The sequence below is a fragment of the Oncorhynchus clarkii genome, chromosome 5 (genome assembly GCF_045791955.1).
Source record: "Oncorhynchus clarkii lewisi isolate Uvic-CL-2024 chromosome 5, UVic_Ocla_1.0, whole genome shotgun sequence".
In the NCBI taxonomy this organism is placed as follows: Eukaryota; Metazoa; Chordata; class Actinopteri; order Salmoniformes; family Salmonidae; genus Oncorhynchus; species Oncorhynchus clarkii.
In genome coordinates, this window is record NC_092151.1 from 34,967,175 (window position 1) to 34,987,517 (window position 20,343).

Genomic DNA, 20,343 nt, shown 5'->3' on the forward strand with positions numbered 1-20,343 from the left:
GAGAGGAAACGTGGAAACAAATGCCCTTGTTTGAAATGAGACTAGGCCGCTAGCACTTTATCAGGCAGGAGGAATCCCAAAATATGTGTTAAGTGCCCCAAAAATTAAGCTTATTTTGCCAGACATTTTAAGTAGAGAATATTTTTCTCCTCTGAGAAAACAGCTGATTCAAAGGGGAATAGGCAGATTTTAAAACGCGTTCATGCTAGCCGTAGGGAGGATGCTCTTGTGCATCCTCTGCTGAAGTAGATAATCGAGGAGGTGAGCATACTGTTCGCCTACTAACGAATTGCCACTTCGACCACCTACCGGTCTCTGGATCACAGAGGAGAGGATGGAATTTTGTATAATTGAGAATTGTTCAATATCGTCAATTATCCCATGAACCACCCAATCAAAGCTACATGCTGACCAAACCACCTCTGCGCCATCGTGCGTATGTTGATTTTCACTATCCCAACCAGATGTGTTCATGACACGCAGGTTAAAATACTAAAACCAACTGTGAACCAGCTATATTGGTCAAATTCTAGGTTATCCTGATGGTTTTTAGGCATAATGACATCACTCAGACTCAACAATGACAAGGTATTGGCCACCTAGATATGTACATAATGTAGTTTATGTGAAATAGGAAACACTGTCAGCAGAAAATATAATAGTCTAGAATATCCATGTGAATGGACAATAAAGGGCTATCAAAATGTACTGTTGATGGCATCATTGTTTGTGATATTGTAGGATTTACTCATGTGACACCATTGCTTCCAAGCAGTTTTGTGATCGTTTTAATCATTAAGAAAATTACTCCAATCCTTAGTAGTTATTTATTTATTCTTTCAGCATGGGTTGTTGTCATTTGTATCATACGCTTGCCCGACACATTTTACTGAACATACATTGGGAAATTTCTATCCATTTATGTCTCTAGATTTAAAAAAAAAAAACATGTCTGGAAAAAAGCAAAACCATACTTTTTAATCCTTAAGGGAAGATAAATATGTATGTTAAATAAATAAATACCTTATGTTCTGTGCAAATTTGATATAGGCCTATATTTAGACCAAAAAGTTACACTTTTTTAATTCTATATTTTTTGTACAGGTGAAAACTACAAAACAGGCCACTAACTGGGAGCGACAAATCTGCGTCACCACCTGTTCCCTCAATCTGTGGTTTTTAGTCTCTCTTCATTGATTGGTCAGAACCTTCTCTACGGTCCGACCTTTTCAGAGATTATGCTCACTCAATGGATGGACTAGATGTCATTAGAGAGTATTTCGGCGCCGCCCTCTTATCTCGGTGCCGCCCTCTTATCTCGGTGCCCTCAGGTTAGTCTAATGAATTTTATCATGGCGTGCCCGTGGCAGGGGGCTATTGCTCTCTGCCGAACCTTTATGTTTTTTTTTACAGCATCTCAAGCCCACCTGTAACAATTTAAAAAAGTGATTGGAGACATTGTTTGTAATGTTACCTGGCTGAGCGCATTTTTTCTGAGACGTTTGGTACATTTTTTTAACTAGAGGGATTGTCAGAGAAAAGCTCTTGCCATGTCTCTACTTTGTGTAAGAGGTGAGTTATTCCTTTTTTCTTTAATACATTTTCATATATTTTGACTTCATAAATCGAAAACAGAACAATTGTTTCAAGTGAAGTAACGTTAGATTGTGAAACCCAGCAGTAACCGGTTTGAAAGCCGGATAGACCAAACTGGATGAATTGAACTTTTGCGGCCGTGATTGTTTGTTTTTTCCCTTGTTGAAACAAAGTTGTTTCCGTATGTGTCTCCCTTATGTAGATGTAAAAGAAACGCCTGTAGTTAATATATTGTATAAAAATAGTATATTTTGGCAATTTTATTTGGATTTGGAGATTATCTATTACATAATTCTGAGATGGGAGCCGTCACCTCTACCACCAGCTGTTTTCCAGTGTTTCTGCTCTTGTCAGCTGATTTAACGTTTGTTAGTTTGACATGTCAGTTTCCATATTACAACATTAGGAAAAAGTAGTTTTACTTGCTAAATATTTTTTGCTTGTGTAATGGTTGTAATTGGTTATCAAAAGTATATTTAGAATTTGGTTGGCTTTTATATCAAGTACACCAAAGCCACCTAAATTAGAATATTGTATGATTGTGTGCTCTTATGGTACACAATCTGGTTTTTGCAATCGTGTTATCGTTTGTGTGGTGTGTGTGATCACCATTGCCATGTCCTCTAAACATCTCATTTACTTCACAAAGAGTAGCCTTTAATCCAATTTGTGTGGTAGTGTTTCTGCTTAACATCTAAAGTGTCTTAACAATACTGTATACTACAGTTCAGGTAACATTTAGCAAATAAGGTTGTCTAAAGTGAAATAAGTGTCAACTTAGCCAAAACCACATTTCTCCTCTTATACATGTGTAGTATACAGCCATTATTCATTCATGCTTGACTGGCATTTTTGTTGGTTAAGCTGGCTGGCATGTTTTTCAATTATTTTTCTGGGGGTTCTTGATACTGGCACAATTTATGCTTGTGCAGTGACTCCTTGTTCAATTGATGATGTAATTAGTCATTGAAATTATGCACAAAATACCATCAAGGAATAGAGGCAAAAAATACAATTTTGCTTGACTGAGTTCTCTGAACTTCTCAATTATTTATACTGTAAGAAAAGCTTTTCCCTGTTTCTTTTTTTTCCGTTCTGAACAATACAAAAATGAGGCAAAATATCACTCAGATATATCTATTAATGAAACTGAAAAATAATTACTAGTATCCGACTAGTTTTATTAGCTCCCCCTCTGTCACCAATACCTGTGGTTCAGGATCAATACCCATGGCTCTTCGGCTGGTACGGGAAATCTCTCTTTTTGGCACTGAGGGAAATGGGATGAAAAACAGGCAGGTGTTGACTGTCAAGTCTTTCAGACCTATCTCCATCAAGACTAATGATGTTTAAACAACATTTTATGCCTGACATCTCATGTTAGTATACATAGCAGACCAGGTAATAGACCAGTGTCAACCATGCTTGAAGCGTTATTTTCATTATCTCTTCAAACATTCTATTTTGGCAGGTATATAATGGCACAGATGTGTGATTGTGGTCAGTAGGAACAGCAGTTGGCAGAGGCACTTTTTGATGGAATTTGTGCCTTGTCACAATTTCATTGTAATCAGGCTCCTCCTAACAAGTGAGGCGTCTTAAGTTTTTAGCTCACCTAATTGAGTCAATGGCTTTTGTTGTCACGTCCAGACTTACAGCAGGTGCATGATACCAGATGGTGATGTAATAAAACAATATAAATGATAGCTGTCTTCTCTTGGCATCTCTCCATGGGCTAACCTTAATTCTCCCCATCCAGTAGAATCTTGTTTGACACCTCATTAGGCCAAGCCTCAACCTGGGCCCGTCACAGGCCAGAAGAGATTAGGGCTTGTGGCAGTGTATGGGTCATGAGGAGTCTGGACAGGTGAACACAGCACATCCAGAGACGAACACTCTAATTTACAGTAATTTAGCATGTTTGTTTAATATGCTGTGGTTTCCTCGAACACGTTCGTCCTAGAAAATGTACAACATACATTTATTGATTAGTATTGAGAAAATGGAAACTGGAGCCACCGTAGTTTAGTCTACCAACCCAAACATAGTAGTAGTGCATTGAATCCTAGACCGGATGGTCAGCCTGTATGTGATTGGCTGCTGTGACTCACCCCTTCCCCTGTACAGCAGTGTCATGGTTTTTTGTTTATTATTGCCCATAGAAAGGCCCATCTCCATGGTGATGTCTTTACACAACAGATATGTGTTCTACCCCTCCAAGTGTGACAGGTGGACAGTCACAGAGACCCATGCTGTGCGTGGATCAGGGCTGGGCTGGGTGGACAGTACACATGGACATCTCATAATAATATGGTCCTGCAAACCTAGGGATTCTATTGTGTGGATGCTGAATAGGCATCCTGGTTTGGTAGATGATTATTATTGCAGACTGAGTGTTTTAGGAGTATCACCAAGCCTTTTCAAATGCTAAGTGTGCCATTGACATGGAGAGGGATTTATTCTGTGGCTCCTATGAATAAACTCTGATGTGTGTGTCTCAGTGCTATAAAAAACAGTGTTTCTGACAGTCTTGATGAAATGAAAGCACACTACATGAGGAAATGGGCCATGTTGACTTTGTCACAGATTCAGCTGCGTCAATAATCTGATATATAGATAGAGGGACAGAAGGATAGCTTGAGATGTATGGTCTAGGCCTATAAATCAAGAAGATAGTGTGAGAGGGGAAAGATGTCATGTTGACAGGGCGAAAGAGAATTGGTCAGAGAGGACAGCGAGATTGAGTATAAAGTGCAGTGAGAGCGAGGGAGAGAGCTGAGAGATTGCAACAGTAATCCCCTGGCCATCTGTTGCTCTGTCTCGCTCGCTCTGTCTCTGTTTCTCTCTGCTCTCTGGTCTGCTTTCCCGCCCATAAACTCCACCTGATCAGCTCCAGTGCAGTGTGTAAATACAGAACAATAGAAGCCTCTGACCCTGCTCTTCTCTTCCTGTCTCCCTGTACCGCCTGACAACACTCCCTAGGCATGCGTGGCCGGAGTAAGCAGTGTGTCCGTCCCATCCACAATGTGGTCACGTGACTTGCTTCCTCTGACCCCAATTTAAGGGTTACCAGTACTAATCCTCCGAGCTGAGTAACAATCGCAAGCCAGGCAGGCGTCCAGTGGATTCACTGGTGGAAATCCCTTAACTCAATATTCAAATGCACCTTGTGCTGGGCTGCTGGCAACTCCCAAACGTATCTTAAAATTTGACTGGATGTGATCAATGATATAGTTGGTATGTAGTATTCTTATTGGACCTTTTTTCTGTCTTATCATTTTATTACTCTGCTGCTGTGTTTCCAGTCTACTAAAACTAATATATACCCTATCTTCAATTATATATAGCCAATTGTTTCCTTTTACTGCTTTGGTTACAGTTAGGGTTCTTTTGTTGTTCCTATCATTTGGTAAAGAAACAAAGCTATGGTCAGACATCAGGTGAGCACACAGTAGAGCAGATTAGTAAACAGTAGGTTGATAGGGGAACTGAGCAACTGCCCCTGGCCAAACACTGATGGCTTCCTCCAGTCACAAAGATGGACGGCTGAGCAGAAGAGCGATAAGAATCAGTTTCCATCATAATGGCCCCTCGCTTTATGGCCCTCTGCTCTGTTCGCCTCCGCTTACAATGACGTCAGCTTGATTGGGACATCATGCCTGCCGTCGTGCCAGCTCAGGCCAGAGTCACAGTCTGGTGGCCTAGAAGAGCCTCTCTGGAAACACTGACGTCACACTCCTGACCTTCTGCTTTTCCACTGCTCCCTTTCCTATTTTCGCAGAGCCAGTGGGAGAATCGCAATTGGATTTCCTTGGTTCCTCCAAGAGGAAAGATGGAAATAAATGAGCTTGTATGAAATGACTCTTCTCTAGCGCGTCATCATCAGCAAAATTACAATTACAGAAGTGGAATCCCAAAATAATGTGTAAAGTGACGAATGTAGCTAGTTGTGCTAGACTTTTTATATATAAAAGGATAAGTAGGGTATCAATTTGTGCGCATGCTTTTCTTATCTGAGAAAACAACAGCAGTTTCAAAGGGAGTGTGGTGGATTACAAACTCTTCCGTGGTAGGATACACCTGAACATACTCCCCCACAGGAGGCAATCTAGGAGAGGAGCAAATTCCTCCGGTCACCTATTAACTAATTGATGCTCTCCAACACATGGTGACCGCTTGTCGGTTTCCGGGTCCTGGAGGAAGGAGGAGTCGGAGTGGACAGACCTTTGCCCATTTGAAAATATCTCCGTCTGTGTAGAGAATGGAAGATGGCAGGTGCATTTTGAAAGCGCTCTCTCCTCTACCTCCTTCATTTCCCTCCTTGGGGTCGTCTCTTTGCCACGTTGTTGCTGGGGAGATTAAGAGGCTAACTAAGATGGGCAAATAAATAGAGCCACACTCACTTGGGCTGCATGTTATTCTAGCTGTGTACAGAGCGAGAGAGGGGGAAGAGCTGTACGTGCTGATATTAAAATCATGTAGAGTCCGCTCCTGTCACTCACCGCCACCCGATCCTGCCCATCTGCCATCCCAGCCCTGTCGTTTAGTCGCTGGTACATACGGCTGAAGCAGCATTCACAATTAATCCCCTCTAAACCGTCTTTCAAATCCATAACCCTTATTGTATAGATACAGGAAATGTCTAAAGTCAGCCAGGTCTAAAAATACACGAGTGCACTAGATGTTGTTTTTCTGCTCTCGTTGTCCACATAGTAGATGAAAAGAGAATTTGCTAATTGTTTTGTTTTATAAACATCTGGTAGGCTTAGCATCATATCATTGCCCTTGTATGTTACATTCTGCTTTGTGATACCTATATTTCGTGTAGATTAATCCGCCATTCAACCAATGGGGCGGCAGGGTAGCCTAGTGGTTAGAGCGTTGGACTAGTAACTGGAAGGTTGCAAGTTCAAACCCCCGAGCTGACAAGGTACAAATCTGTCGTTCTGCCCCAGTTAACCCACTGTTCCTAGGCCGTCATTGAAAATAAGAATTTGTTCTTAACTGACTTGCCTAGTTAAATAAAGGTAAAATAAATAAAAAAATGACTACCTTTTCACCATTCTGATATGTTTCACACACCTTACACTGGAATGATAGGTATGACTTTGACTTTCTGCGAACTGAAGGTCATTAGGTCAACATTGGGCTATCCCTAGACATGTGAAGTATCTTCATGTCTAGAAGAGCTTCCAGGCTTCTGTCATAATTTTAAGTAAAAAAATAAATAAAAAATATTGCAGGGGAAGTTTGGTGAAACTAATTCTGTCTGAATTGTCCACTGGAAAAACGGACATGCTGTGGTAACATTTATATAACCAACGTTCTATAGTAATACTAGTCCTGTGTGAATAGGATTCAGGGCTCTCCATATTCCAGTCTATCAGGGTTTTGTCCAGGCAAAGGTTGGGATTATGGCTCCAGTGCCAGAGAACATAGCCCTCCCAGATAGGCTAAGTCAGTACGGGAGTGGATTGTGTATTATGGGATTTGACTGTGAAAGATTACAGCACAGAGGTCAATATGAAAGTGTGGCCTGACAGAGTAGTGGTAAATTTACATTTACATCTGAATATTTACATGAGAACTTGATAACCTTGTAACATGTTATTTTAACTCCTTTCTATGATGTTCAATGGTGTATTGAAACATCATGGTTTCTTTTGGTTTTAAAATATTGATGTTTTCAGCCTTGCTGTTCTCCATCGGAATAACTAATCAGTTTTTATGAAAGTATCCCACGTCTTTAGGGTTTAGATTCATTTTTTTTTTAGTATTTAGTGATTGTCTAAAATGTGAGAGGCTGGTGTTTTCTGCTGCTAGGTTGAGGTTGAGAGGATATTGTAATGCTGATGCTCACTCATACAGACATCACCTGGATGGCCACGTCTCACCCTTAACAGATTCCTACTCGATGCTTCATCAACACGTGCTCTATCTGTTGGTCTACATACATTATTCATTCATTTTTCAGGCCTCACCTACACATGTCATGTGCTCTTTTTTTCTGTGGTTGTGGTTGATTGGTGTTTGTGTGACTGGTTCCTGGTCCCTGATTCACCAATTGGCATGCACTGCTGGGTTACACTCAGCATGATGGATCTGACTGCAGCCTCTCAGGGGATGCCATTGAGGAGACGTGAAGTGACCACGGGATCACAGTCATTGTACACAATGTAGTCTACAGCAATTTGTTTCTGATAAAGCTGTGTGATATCCCTGAAGTAAGTAATGAGCAGGGATACTGACTTGCTGTTTCTTTAAAAATGAAAAATAAAAACACATCTGACATTTCTAATGGTTATTTTATGTTTCTTTCTTTTTCAGTAAAGAAAGCCAAGCTACATGGATCACGGGGTAAGTCCTTAAACTCTTTAGCTTGGTGTTATGTCTTTGAATGTTGTCCCAAACTAGGACCTTGTGGGTGTGTCATAAATATGTTAGCTATTTTGACAGTGGGAGTTATGGGCAGAACACCTGGCGTTAGCGTAATAAACGCAACAAATAAGTTATAGGTCTGACGAGGGTTTGACCACTCACTGGCCAATGAAAACCTGCTCCGAAGCTTTTTGAGGTTGTAATAAACAGAGCGTTGTCTGTTGTCTACCTACAAATACAGCGGGGAGAACAAGTATTTGATACACTGCCAAATTTGCAGGTTTTCCTACTTACAAAGCATGTAGAGGTCTAATTTTTTATCATAGGTACACTTCAACTGTGAGAGACGGAATCTAAAACAAAAATCCAGAAAATCACATTGTATGATTTTTAAGTAATTCATTTGTATTTTATTGCATGACCTAAGTATTTGATCACCTACCAACCAGTAAGAATTCCGGCTCTCACAGACCTGTTTTTCTTTAAGAAGCCCTCCTGTTCTCCACTCATTACCTGTATTAACTGCACCTGTTTGAACTCGTTACCTGTATAAGAGACACCTGTCCACACACTCAATCAAACAGACTCCATCCTCTCCACAATGGCCAAGACCAGGGAGCTGTGTAAGGACATCAGGGATAAAATTGTAGACCTGCACAAGGCTGGGATGGGCTACAGGACAACAGGCTGGTGAGAATGCAACAACTGTTGGCGCAATTATTATAAAATGGAAGAAGTTCAAGATGACGGTCAATCACCCTCGGTCTGGGGCTCCATGCAAGATCTCACCTCGTAGGGCATTAATGATCATGAGGAAGGTGAGGGATCAGCCCAGAACTACACGGCAGGACCTGGTCAATGACCTGAAGAGAGCTGGGACCACAGTCTCAAAGAAAACCATTAGTAACACACTACGCCGTCATGGATTAAAATCCTGCAGTGCACGCAAGGTCCCCCTGCTCAAGCCAGCGCATGTCCAGGCCCATCTGAAGTTTGCCAATGACCATCTGGATGATCCCCAGAGGAATGGGAGAAGGTCATGTTTTCTGATGAGACAAAAATAGAGCTTTTTGGTGTAAACTCCACTCGCCGTGTTTGGAGGAAGAAGAAGGATGAGTACAACCCCAAGAACACCATCCCAACAGTGAAGCATGGCGGTGGAAACATAATTCTTTGGGGATGCTTTTCTGCAAAGGGGACGGGACGACTGCACCGTATTGAGGGGAGGATGGATGAGGCCATGTATCGTGAGATCTTGGCCAACAACCTCCTTCCCTCAGTAAGAGCATTGAAGATGGGTCGTGGCTGGGTATTCCAGCATGACAACGACCCGCAACACACAGCCAGGGCAACTAAGGAGTAGCTCCGTAAGAAGCATCTCAAGGTCCTGGAGTGGCCTAGCCAGTCTCCAGACCTGAACCCAATAGAAAATCTTTGAAGGGAGCTGAAAGTCCGTATTACCCAGCGACAGCCCCGAAACCTGAAGGATCTGGAGAAGGTCTGTATGGAGGAGTGGGCCAAAATCCCTGCTGCAGTGTGTGCAAACCTGGTCAAGAACTACAGGAAATGTATGATCTCTGTAATTGCAAACAAAGGTTTCTGTACCAAATATTAAGTTCTGCTTTTCTGATGTATCAAATACCTATGTCATGCAATAAAATGCAAATTAATTACTTAAAAATCATACAATATGATTTTCTGGATTTTTGTTTTAGATTCCGTCTCTCACAGTTGAAGTGTACCTATGATAAAAATTAGACCTACATGCTTTGTAAGTAGGAAAACCTGCAAAATCGTCAGGGAATCAAATACTTGTTCTCCCCACTGTATAGCTAGCTGTCTTGAACGGTTTAAGCTACAAAATATTATGACTACATCACTGAAAGATAAGTCTCGCAGGAACACGTATTGCCTGATGATCTCATGAATTTCCCAAGATCTTTTTGATGCATTTGTCACTGCAAACCATACTTCCATATGATTGAAGTACTGTCAAAAGTACTGTCAGACTGATTTAGCACTGGTGCACGTTTTTAAGGACACACCTCAGATATTGCCATCCCTCCCACCTCAGCTCAAGCGAGCACATAAAACAGGTAAATTACCAATCCTGCTGCAAGGGTTGGAAAATAGCAGAGCACCGATTTTAACAAGTATAAATTACCAACAAGCGTGTTTGACAATTGCCAGCCTAAAAATAGAGGTATTACCGAGGGTATTTGGAAATGGCCACGGGATGATTTTCTATACTGTCAATGCCATTGAAACAATTTATTTGAAGCTTTCATTACTTTTGAATATTTGTAGTTACTTATTAAGTAAATACCTGCAGTGAACTTGTGCGATCGTTGGAGATAAAGCAGGTTGCGTTCTTCATTTCACCTGTCACATTTTTTTAAATTATGAAGCTTACTGGTAGTCTCCAGTCTAGGGCTGTCCCGACTAAAAAAAATCTTGGTCCAATCAATTGGTCGAAATTTTTAAACATGTATTTTTCCATATAGAGACACCCTGTGTTTTTAACTTCTTGGCCCACCCATCCCTTTAGAGGAATCATTTTCGTCAACATCCGCTGAATTGCAGAGCGTCAAATTTTAAATTACTAAAAATATTTAATTTTCATGAAATCACAAATGCAATATAGCAAAACACAGGTTAGCTTGTTGTTAATCCACCTGGTGTGTCAGATTTCAAAAAAGCTTTACAGCAAAAGCTGTCTAAGCTTTTATGTTAGGACATCTCTCTCAGCAGACAAAACATTACAAACAGCTAGCAGCAAAGTAGATTGGTCACGAAAGTCAGAAAAGCAATAGAATGAATCGCTTACCTTTGATCTTCGGATGTTTACACTCACGAGACTCCCAGTTACACAAATGTTCCTTTTGTTCGATAAAGATTATTTTTATATCCAAAAAACTCCATTTGTTTGGCGCGTTTCGTTCAGAAATCCACAGGCTCGTGCAGGTCATGACGGCAGACAAATTCCAAATAGTATCAGTAAAGTTTGTAGAAACATGTCAAACGTTTTTTATAATCAATCCTCAGGTTGTTTTTACAATAAATAATAAATAATATTTCAACCGGACCCTAGCTTTTTCAATAAGAGAGAGAGAGAGAAAGTGTCTGCTCCAAGCTGTTGCGCATGCAAAACTCTGCTGGCACCCAGCCATCCACTGACGCGATGTCATCGTTCTCGCTCATTTTTCAGAATAAAAGCCTGAAACTATGTCTAAAGACTGTTCACACCATGTGGAAACCATAGGGAAAGGAATCTGGTTGACATCCCTTTAAATGGAGAGAAGGCATGCAATGGAACAGGGAGATTCGTTTCTCTTAGGCACTTCCTGGTTGGATTTTCCTCAGGTTTTCGCCTGCAATATCAGTTCTGTTATGCTCACAGACAATATTTTTACAGTTTTGGAAACTTTAGAGTTTTTTCTATCCTAATCTGACAATTATATGCATATTCTAGATTCTGGGCCTGAGAAATAGGCAGTTTCATTTGGGTACATTTTCATCCAAACATCAAAATACTGCCCCCTACACTCAACAGGTTAATGAAATCAACTAATGCATTGAGCTTGTCTGATGCTTAAAGCTTACGGTTTGATGAAATAAGACAAACGCCTCGAGGGCGCCAGAGATCTAGATAACTAGAAGAAAAAAACGTAACCTGACCCAACTATACTCCTCCAGCTCCTGCTGGCTTTCGCAGATTCTGCTATTACTCTCCTGAAGTTGCTTGTAATGCGCTACACGAGGAGTTGGCAACCTTTCTCATATTGAATGCCAATTGATCTTTTCTACCGATCTGTGTGCCAGTTATGGTTTTCATATGCACATTTTCGTGTAACAGTTTAATTTAATCTATAACAACGTCTTCATGTCAAATTATTGTCATGTGGTTAATCAAAATTCCATAAAAATCTAAATGAAAATTATAAACCTAAAAAAGTAAATTATTGCCATTGCCAAGTATGTAGAAATAAAGCCAACAAATAAAAACATTGCAGCCTGCAGGTAGAAAAAAATCCTATACAACCTTGCGTGGTCTACGGCACTGCATCTCAGTGCTAGCTGTGCCACTAGAGATTCTGGGTTCGAGTCCAGGCTCTGTCGCAGCTGGCCATGCCTGGGAGACCCATAGGGCGGCACACAATTGGCCCAGCGTTGTTCAGGTTAAGGGAGGGTTTGGCCCGCAGGGATGGCCTTGTCCCAGTGTGCACTAGCGACTTCTGTGGTGGGCCGGGTGCAGTGCACGCTGACATGGTTGCTAAGTGTACAGTGCTTCCTCCAACACATTGGTGCTGCTGACTTGAGTTAAGTGGGGATTTGCAGCAGTGCGGCTTGGTTTGGTTTTGTTTCGGGGGATGCACAGCTCTCGACCTTTGCCTTTCCTGAGTCCGTACTGGAGGTGCAGCGATGAGACAAGACTCTAACTACCAATTGGATACCACAAAATTGGGAAGAGAAAGGGGTAAACTTTTTTTGCCAACACCTCTCTGCAACGAATTTGAAACTTTGTATCAACTATTAAGTTGGGTCCAGTCATGATGCTTGTGCTAGCGAACTTGCAACATTGTATAAAATATTCTGGGCACTCAGTTTCCTGCGCCAGTGAGCTCGGGACAGACACAGCTCTAGGCTATTTGTGCAAGGGATAAGAAGCAGTGCTTGACTTGGGCAGGAACCTCAAATGTTCTACTGCTTGAGCTCCTGTTCCTCTTATAGAATATTAGCTCAAAAGTATTGTGGATCTCCTGCACCTAAATATAAACAGTACCAGCACCCAAAATGAGTACCAAAACCTATTTCAGTCCAAGTCAAGCTGTTCTGGATGACTGAGTGATAACGCTCTCGGTAGCCGATGTGAGCAAGGCCTTTAAACAGGTCAACATTTACAAAGCCGCAGGGCCAGATGGATTACCAGGGCGTGTACTCAAAGCATGCTCTGACCAACTGGCAAGTGTCTTCACTGACATTTTCAACCTCTCCCTGACAGAGTCTGTAATACCTACATGTTTCAAGCAGACCACCATAGTCCCTGTGCCCAAGGAAGCGAAGGTAACCTACCTACATGATTACCGCCCCATGGCACTCATGTCGGTAGCCATGAAGTGCTTTGAAAGACTTGTCATGGCTCACATCAACAGCATCTCCCGGATACCCTAGACCCACTCCAATTCGAATACAGCCCCAACAGATCCACAGATGTCTCAATCGCACTACACACTGCCCGTTCCCACCTGGACAAAAGGAACACCTATGTAAGAATGCTGTTCATTGACAACAGCTCAGCGTTCAACACCATAGTGCCCACGAAGCTCATCACTAAGCTAAGGACCCTGGGACTAAACACCTCCCGTTGCAACTGAATCCTGGACTTCCTGACTGGCCACCCCCAGGTGGTAAGGGTAGGTAACAACACGTCTGCCGCGCTGATCCTCAACACTGGGGCCCCTCAGAGGTGTGTACTTAGTCCCCTCCTGTAATCCCTGTTCACCCACGACTGTGTGGCCAAATACGACTCCAACACCCTTAAGTCTGCTGATGACACAACAGTGGTAGGCCTGATCACTGACAACGATGAGAGCCTATAGGGAAGAGGTCAGAGAACTGGCTGTGTGGTGCCAGGACAACAACCTCTAACTCTGTGTGTGCAAGACAAAAGGAGTTGATTGTGGACTACAGGAAAAGGCGGGCTGAACAGGTCCCCATTTAACATTGATGGGGCTGTCGTGCAGCGGGTTGAGAGTCAAGTTCCACATCACCAACAAACTATTATGGTCCAAACATACCAAGACAGTCGTCAAGATGGCACGACAAAACCTATTCCCCCTCAGGAGACTGAAAAGATTTGGCATGGGTCCTCAGATCCTCAAAAGTTTCTCCAGCTGCACCATCGAGAGTATCCTGACCGATTGCATCACTGCCTGGTATGGGAACTGCTTGGCATCTGACCGTAAGGCGCTAAAGAGGGTAGTGAGTATAGCCCATTACATCACTGGGGCCAAGCTTCAAGCTGTATAATAGGCTGTGTCAGAGGAAAGCCCATAACATTGTCAGAGACTCCAGTCACCCAAGTCGTAGACTGTTTTCTCTGCTGCCGCACGGCAAGTAGTGCCGGGGCATCAAGTCTAGGACCAAATGGCTCCTTGGCAACTTTTTACCCCCAAGCCATAATACTGCGGAACAATTAATCAAATGCCCCCCCCTTGTTTTGTACACTACTGTTACTTGCTGTTTGTTATCTATGCATAGTCACTTCACCCCTACCTACATACCAACAAATTACCTAACCTGTAACCCCGCACATTGACTCTGTACCGGTACCCCCTGTGTATATAGCCTCGTTATTGTGTTTTTATTCTTGATTTTTTTTATTTGGTAAATATTTTCTTAACTCTTATTGAACTGTACTGTTGGTTACGGGCTTGTATGTAAGCATTTCACCGCAAGGTCTACACTTGATGTATTCGGCGCACGTGACAGTTTGATTTTGATAAGAACTAGTCAGGTAGGCCTATTTTATTAGGTTTCTGGATGAGAGCATGACATTTCTCTTTTTACACAGTGGTTATCGAAAGGGAGAGCTGGAAAGATTTTTCAAATACATAGAGGGGCTGTTGTAATTCTCAATGGATGTAAAAACATACATGCTTGCTGTTTTGAAGTGAAGAAAGCATTACTTTGCGAAACTCCATAGGTCATTAGGGGTGGTGCGTAAAGCCAATTAGAAAGACTCAGATCCCCAAATGGGCGCATTTTATATGCCTACATTTGCACCTATATGCCTATTTCTATGTGTGCGCGTCCTTACACATCATTGACAGGAGCGTTCCGAACAAAAGACAATGACTAAATTGACAACTTGTAAATGGAATGGAATGAAATAAACCAAAACTTGTTTCTCACAAGTGTAGCATTGTTTGCTGAGTGCACAATGTTTCCACTCCTACATTGAGAACAGGAAGATTGGAATAATAATATTGAATGCATTAACAGAAATGACCATAACCAAATAAAGAAACATTGTAGATTTAAAGTTTAAATTCTTATAATTTAAATTCCTATAATTTCTGATGTGCTACTGGTTATATATGTAATAGGGAATTGATATACACTAACAATCAAACGCAAACAATTCACACAATGAAGTTATGAAACAATGAATGTGCACAAATTGGCTAGAGAGCGCATTCTGGAGAGAGAAGTACATTGTGCATCTGGGTGCATGGTCAATCCAACGTCTGAATTGGCCATGCAGCATTTATGGTGATATGACCTCGGCACAAGTTAGGGCATTCATACTTCTTGCGATTCATGGAGCAGCGCAGAGTTGTTGTCAAGGAAGTGAGTTTGTTTATACAGGATTTACCGCCCCCACCTAGTGTCAACCAATCATGTCAATGCGGAGCTATATGCAGCCCTCCGCATTGTTACAACATTTGGGGGGTGCATGGCGATGCGGTACAGAGCTGGATTTGACCTCTGCATGCCTCTGGAGGCTCCGCGATTTGCGTCACACCCTGCATATGGTGCTTCCGACCACATTTTCGGATCAAGCATAAATTGGCTTTTAGTCTAGGTCTCCGCAATGGATTAGTTCACTGAGATGGGGGTAAATATATATTTGTTTGTTTTAGTCAAGCGGTAGCAAACACTCTTGGTCAACCAACAGCCTAATGACCCAACAATCAACCGGTTGACCAATGTGCTAGGGCTATCCTAAGTCACGTTTGTTTACACACACACAACGACAAGAGACCAGAGCCTTGTGAGTCACTCACTGTGGTGCAGCACGCACCAGGTGATCTAGTTACAGTATGGAATTCACAAAATGATAGATCTTATAATTATTACCGTAACTGTCTAAAATGTGCTAAATGTTCTGAATTTGGTTTGCTAACTTAGTAGCTAGTTATATAGTCTTGCAAAATGAAACGTAACAGCAGAGAATCCCCTCCTGGATCAAGAGCCTTGCTGTCTATTTGTTTTGTATGCAGCAAACTGAGTAGAATTGAGTTGCTTGCATAACTTTGAGCTGGGATGACTGTCCTGCAAATAGCTTGCATTTTGCTATGAGATTTGACATGTACTTGTTAGCATTGCTAACCTTCAGATTACAGCGGCTCAGTGGGGTTTGCCCCTTGTGTTCAGTGCCGGTGTTACTGAATATCCCAGGATGGCACAAGGTCTGTTTGACAGTCTGAAAACTGCCTAAATCTAACGTGCACAGACCTTTTGTGGGGGCATCCCAAAAAAGGTTTCCCACAACCGCGGTCACAGATTCGTTCAGCAATTAACACAAGTGGGGAAATCAGCACAATCGGATAAGTAAAGTATTTTGCCAAACTATTTTGATCTTGAATAAATTATACATTTATTAACAATAATTCCGTCGAAATATTATAGCCTAACATTACTATATCCAACCCAACTCCATTTCTTGCCACTAATATGTATCCCAGTGGTTTTCAAATGTTTTGTCCCGCTACCCCCCCCAAAACTATTTGGCACATGTGCATTCGGAAAGTATTCAGACCCCTTCCCCTTTTCCACATTTTGTTACGTTACAGCCTTATTCTAAAATGGATTAAATACAAGTTACTCATCAATCTACACACACTACCCCATAATGACAGTGAAATTGTTGGAATTGTATTAAAAATAAAACATGTTGTTAACATAAGTATTCAGACCCTTTGCTATGAGTCTCGAAATGTAGCTCAGGTGTATCCTGTTTCTATTGATCATCCTTGAGATGTTTCTACAACTTGATTGGGGTCCACCTGTGGTACGTTCAATTGATTGGACATGATTTGGGAAGGCGCACACATGTAATTTGTGTGGTCCCACAGTAAAAATATGGTCCCACAGTTGACAGTGCATGTCAGAGCAAAAACTAAGCCATGAGGTCGAAGGAGTTGCCCGTCGAGTTCTGAGACGGGATTGTGTCGAGGCACAGATCTTGGGAAAGGGTACCAAAAAATGTCTGCAGAGTTGAAGGTCCCCAAGACCACAGTGGCCTCTATCATTCTTAAATGGAAGAAGTTTGGCACCACCAAGACTCTTCCTAGAGCTGGCCTCCCGGCCAAACTGAGCAATCGGAGAAGGGCCTTGGTCAGGGAGATGACCAAGAACCGATGGTCACTCTGACAGAGCTCCAGAGTTCCTCTGTGGAGATGGTTGTCCTTCTGGAAGGATCTCCCATCTCGGCAGTACTCCACCAATCAGGCCTTTATGGTAGAGTGGCCAGATGGAAGCCACTCCTCAGTAAAAGGCACATGACAGCCAGCTTGGAGTTTGCTAAAAGGCACCTAAAGGATTCTCAGACCATGAGAAACAAGATTCTCTGGTCTGATGAAACCAAGATTGAACTCTTTGGCCTGAATGCCAAGCATCACATCTGGAGGAAACCTGGCACCATCCCAACGGTGAAACATGGTGGCAGCATCATGCTGTTGGGATGTTTTTCAAAGGCAGGGACTGGGAAACGAGTCAGGATCGAGGGAAAGATGAATGGAGAAAAGTACAGAGATTCTTTATGAAAACCAGCTCCAAGTGCTAGGCACCTCAGACTGGGTTGAAGGTTCACCTTCCAACAGGACAACAACCCTAAGTACACAGCCAGGACAACGCAGGAGTGGCTTCGTGGAAGTCCCTGAGTGGCCCAGCCAGAACCCGGACTTGAACCCGGACTTGAAATCTCTGGAGAGACCTGATAATAGCTGTGCAGTGACGCTCCTCATCCAACCTGGCAGAGCTCCAAGTACAGGTGGACCAAGCTTATAGTGTCATACCCAAGAAGACTCGAGGCTGTAATCGCTGCCAATGGTGCTTCAACAAAGTACTGAGTAAACGGTCTTTATACTTATGTAAATGTCATATTTCTATTTTTTTCTATTTTTAAAAAAAATACATTTGCCAACATTTCTAGACCTGTTTTTGCTTTGTCACTACGGGGTAGTGTGTGTGTGTGTGTGTGTGTGTGTACATTGAAGGGAAAACTTTTATTTAGTACATTTTTATAATAAGGCTATAACGTATCAAAATGTGGAAAAAGTCAAGGGGTCTGAATATTTCCAAGTCCACTGTACATGCAAGTGTGCATAGGCTCACAATCGCTGCACAAATCTAGCCTGTCATTACAGCCATAAACGTTGATGCATTTTCAAAATGCAAGATCGGCTAGAGAAATCTACTGTTTTACAACTGCATTTGGAGCAGAAATTCATTCATGTTTGCAGCAAATATCAACTAGGGGTATATCATGTAGCTTTTTTTGGAGTCCAGGGCAAGGAAAATCATATACCCTACATTAGCAGTTGTTGCAGGATTGGATGGAAAGCATGTTATGTCTGCACTGCGCCATCTTTTTGGAGTGCAGCCTGCCTGCAGAGTGCTCGTTGCCAGCCGGGAAGCCTTGTTCTTCCTTGTCGTAATACATTTGCCAGAATATGTTACATCTTCATCCTATAATTTTGAAGGCAGTGCGACTTTACAGCTGCTTATATTTAGACATGTAGCCACTCAAACTAGGCCTATGTGGAAAATGATCAATCAAATTGGCAGGTTGTCTATTATTGTTTTGGCAAAGATGCCTCCGAAGTATGTTTGGTCATTGGTCAACATCAACAATCAAGACGTGCAACTATTGGTTCTAAAGCGTAGATGAGAATTTAACCACAACTTGTGGGTTCTGAACAACGACAAAATGTATACAAAATAAATTAATATTTTTGGGGAAATTCTATCACCACTGAAAAGGGCACTTTGGCGGGACAAAGGGTGAAGTGCAGGTAGAGCCCTATCTGTGCACGTGCCTGCCTATGTGTGTAAACCTTAAAGCCTTCATAGCAGCTAGTCAGTTGCACCCATTTATCTTGTAGGTCAAACAGTTAAATGTGTCAGGGCGGTGATTGGTTGATTGTGTATTGCATAATCTCATGGAGCTCTGTGTCCCTGCTTCCTGCCTAGCTCTAGCCCATGTGCTTCAGGTTAGCTGCTCAGATCAGTGTTGGCTAAGTCCAAATCCCCACGCCCTCCACCTAGGCAAATCCTTCCACTGTTTGCCTTCGCCTATCCCATAAGCCCCATGAACGTGTTCCTGGCTAGCAGTAGCTGCAGCAGTGCAGTGAGTCACTGCTGACCTTACCATGGCATCTCCCAGTGTGGTGGAACTCGCACACCTCAGGTCCTTGACTGACCCTTGTCTTGGCTAACGATCACTGATTGTCTAGACTTTATCTCCTAGAGTTGTTTGATTCTTTGTCTTAAAACAGTTCAACTTTGTACTTTTTCTGGGATGTGTTGTATAGTCCTAGGTGAACAGCCTATGTCCTAGGAGGTAAGAGAGCAGTATCCCTCTGGCCCCTCCACTTGTGACAATAGCTCAGCCGCAGAGCAAACACTCCACTTCTCTGCTCAGAACAGAAGACATAAAGTCTGTTCAATCTCCTCCATTGTGCTGTGGGCTACATGTAAACATTCACCTCACAGACAAGGACAGGACCAGTTTGCCAGCAGTTTGTCTTTTGTCTGTTTATTCAGTTCTATTGAGCCTGTAATCATGGCTTGATTTGTAAGCTCTGTTCTGAAAAGTTCTGTGACTTGACTGAGGTGATAGGTTAGTTGCAGAATAAACATGGACACGCATATACAGGCATACACATGCACAGCCCTTTTAATGTTTTGGTCTCTGGTCAAGTGCTTTTACCACACATTACGATTGACCTTGAATTGGCCTGGGATTTTTGCGAGGGCTTGCATCATGCTGCTTCCATATTACCTTGAAACCGGCCAATGGGCTTGATGGGTGATGCCTTTGTTTTCCTCTCTAGCAGAGTTCTGGTGCTCAGAATGGAGACTTGATACGAGGCTGTGTGGTTGATTTGAAATGTGCATGCACTGACGTTTTCCTGGAAGTATCAACGGGGTTATATAGTCCTAGAATTGGACAGAATATGGCTGTGTTTTATGGTAGTCACTGGGCAGGGGAAAGAGGATGGTGTAGCTATACTGCACGGTACAGTACGTATCTTCTGAGGCAGTGTTTGGTTGAGCTCAATGTTTTGACTACTCCATGTTAGGATAGTTTTTCAATTGCAAATTAATCCAGCTGGTCGTGCTTGACATAGATTGTTGCCCAGAATACAAATATACTGTAGCTACTAGCAAATACTTACCCACCACATACATTTGTACTGTAAGCTATTCATAAAACACAACTATCCAGGTGCTTCTTGTGACAGAGGAATATGTCTCCTAACTCATACAACATTGATGAGAGGTCTTAATTTTAAATGTCAGCCTTCAAACCACCCGTGTTTTTCTGACTAATTTATTGAAAAACTTAGCATGCGTTAA

General features: G+C 42.3%; 1 protein-coding gene across 3 annotated transcripts in view; it reads left to right on the forward strand.

The window, feature by feature from the left end:
* Positions 1-1,321: 1,321 nt before the first annotated feature.
* LOC139408693 (unc-13 homolog Bb (C. elegans)) overlaps positions 1,322-20,343 on the forward strand; it is a 104,332-nt gene continuing 85,310 nt past the window's right edge. The window contains exons 1-2 of one of the 3 annotated variants that reach the window (XM_071152913.1): positions 1,322-1,572; positions 7,924-7,953. In XM_071152913.1, the coding sequence (XP_071009014.1) occupies positions 1,551-1,572; positions 7,924-7,953 (52 nt within the window). In that variant the 5' untranslated portion in view covers positions 1,322-1,550. The remainder of the gene's footprint in view (positions 1,573-7,923; positions 7,954-20,343) is intronic. The other 2 variants (XM_071152912.1, XM_071152911.1) reach the window with 2 other exon arrangements.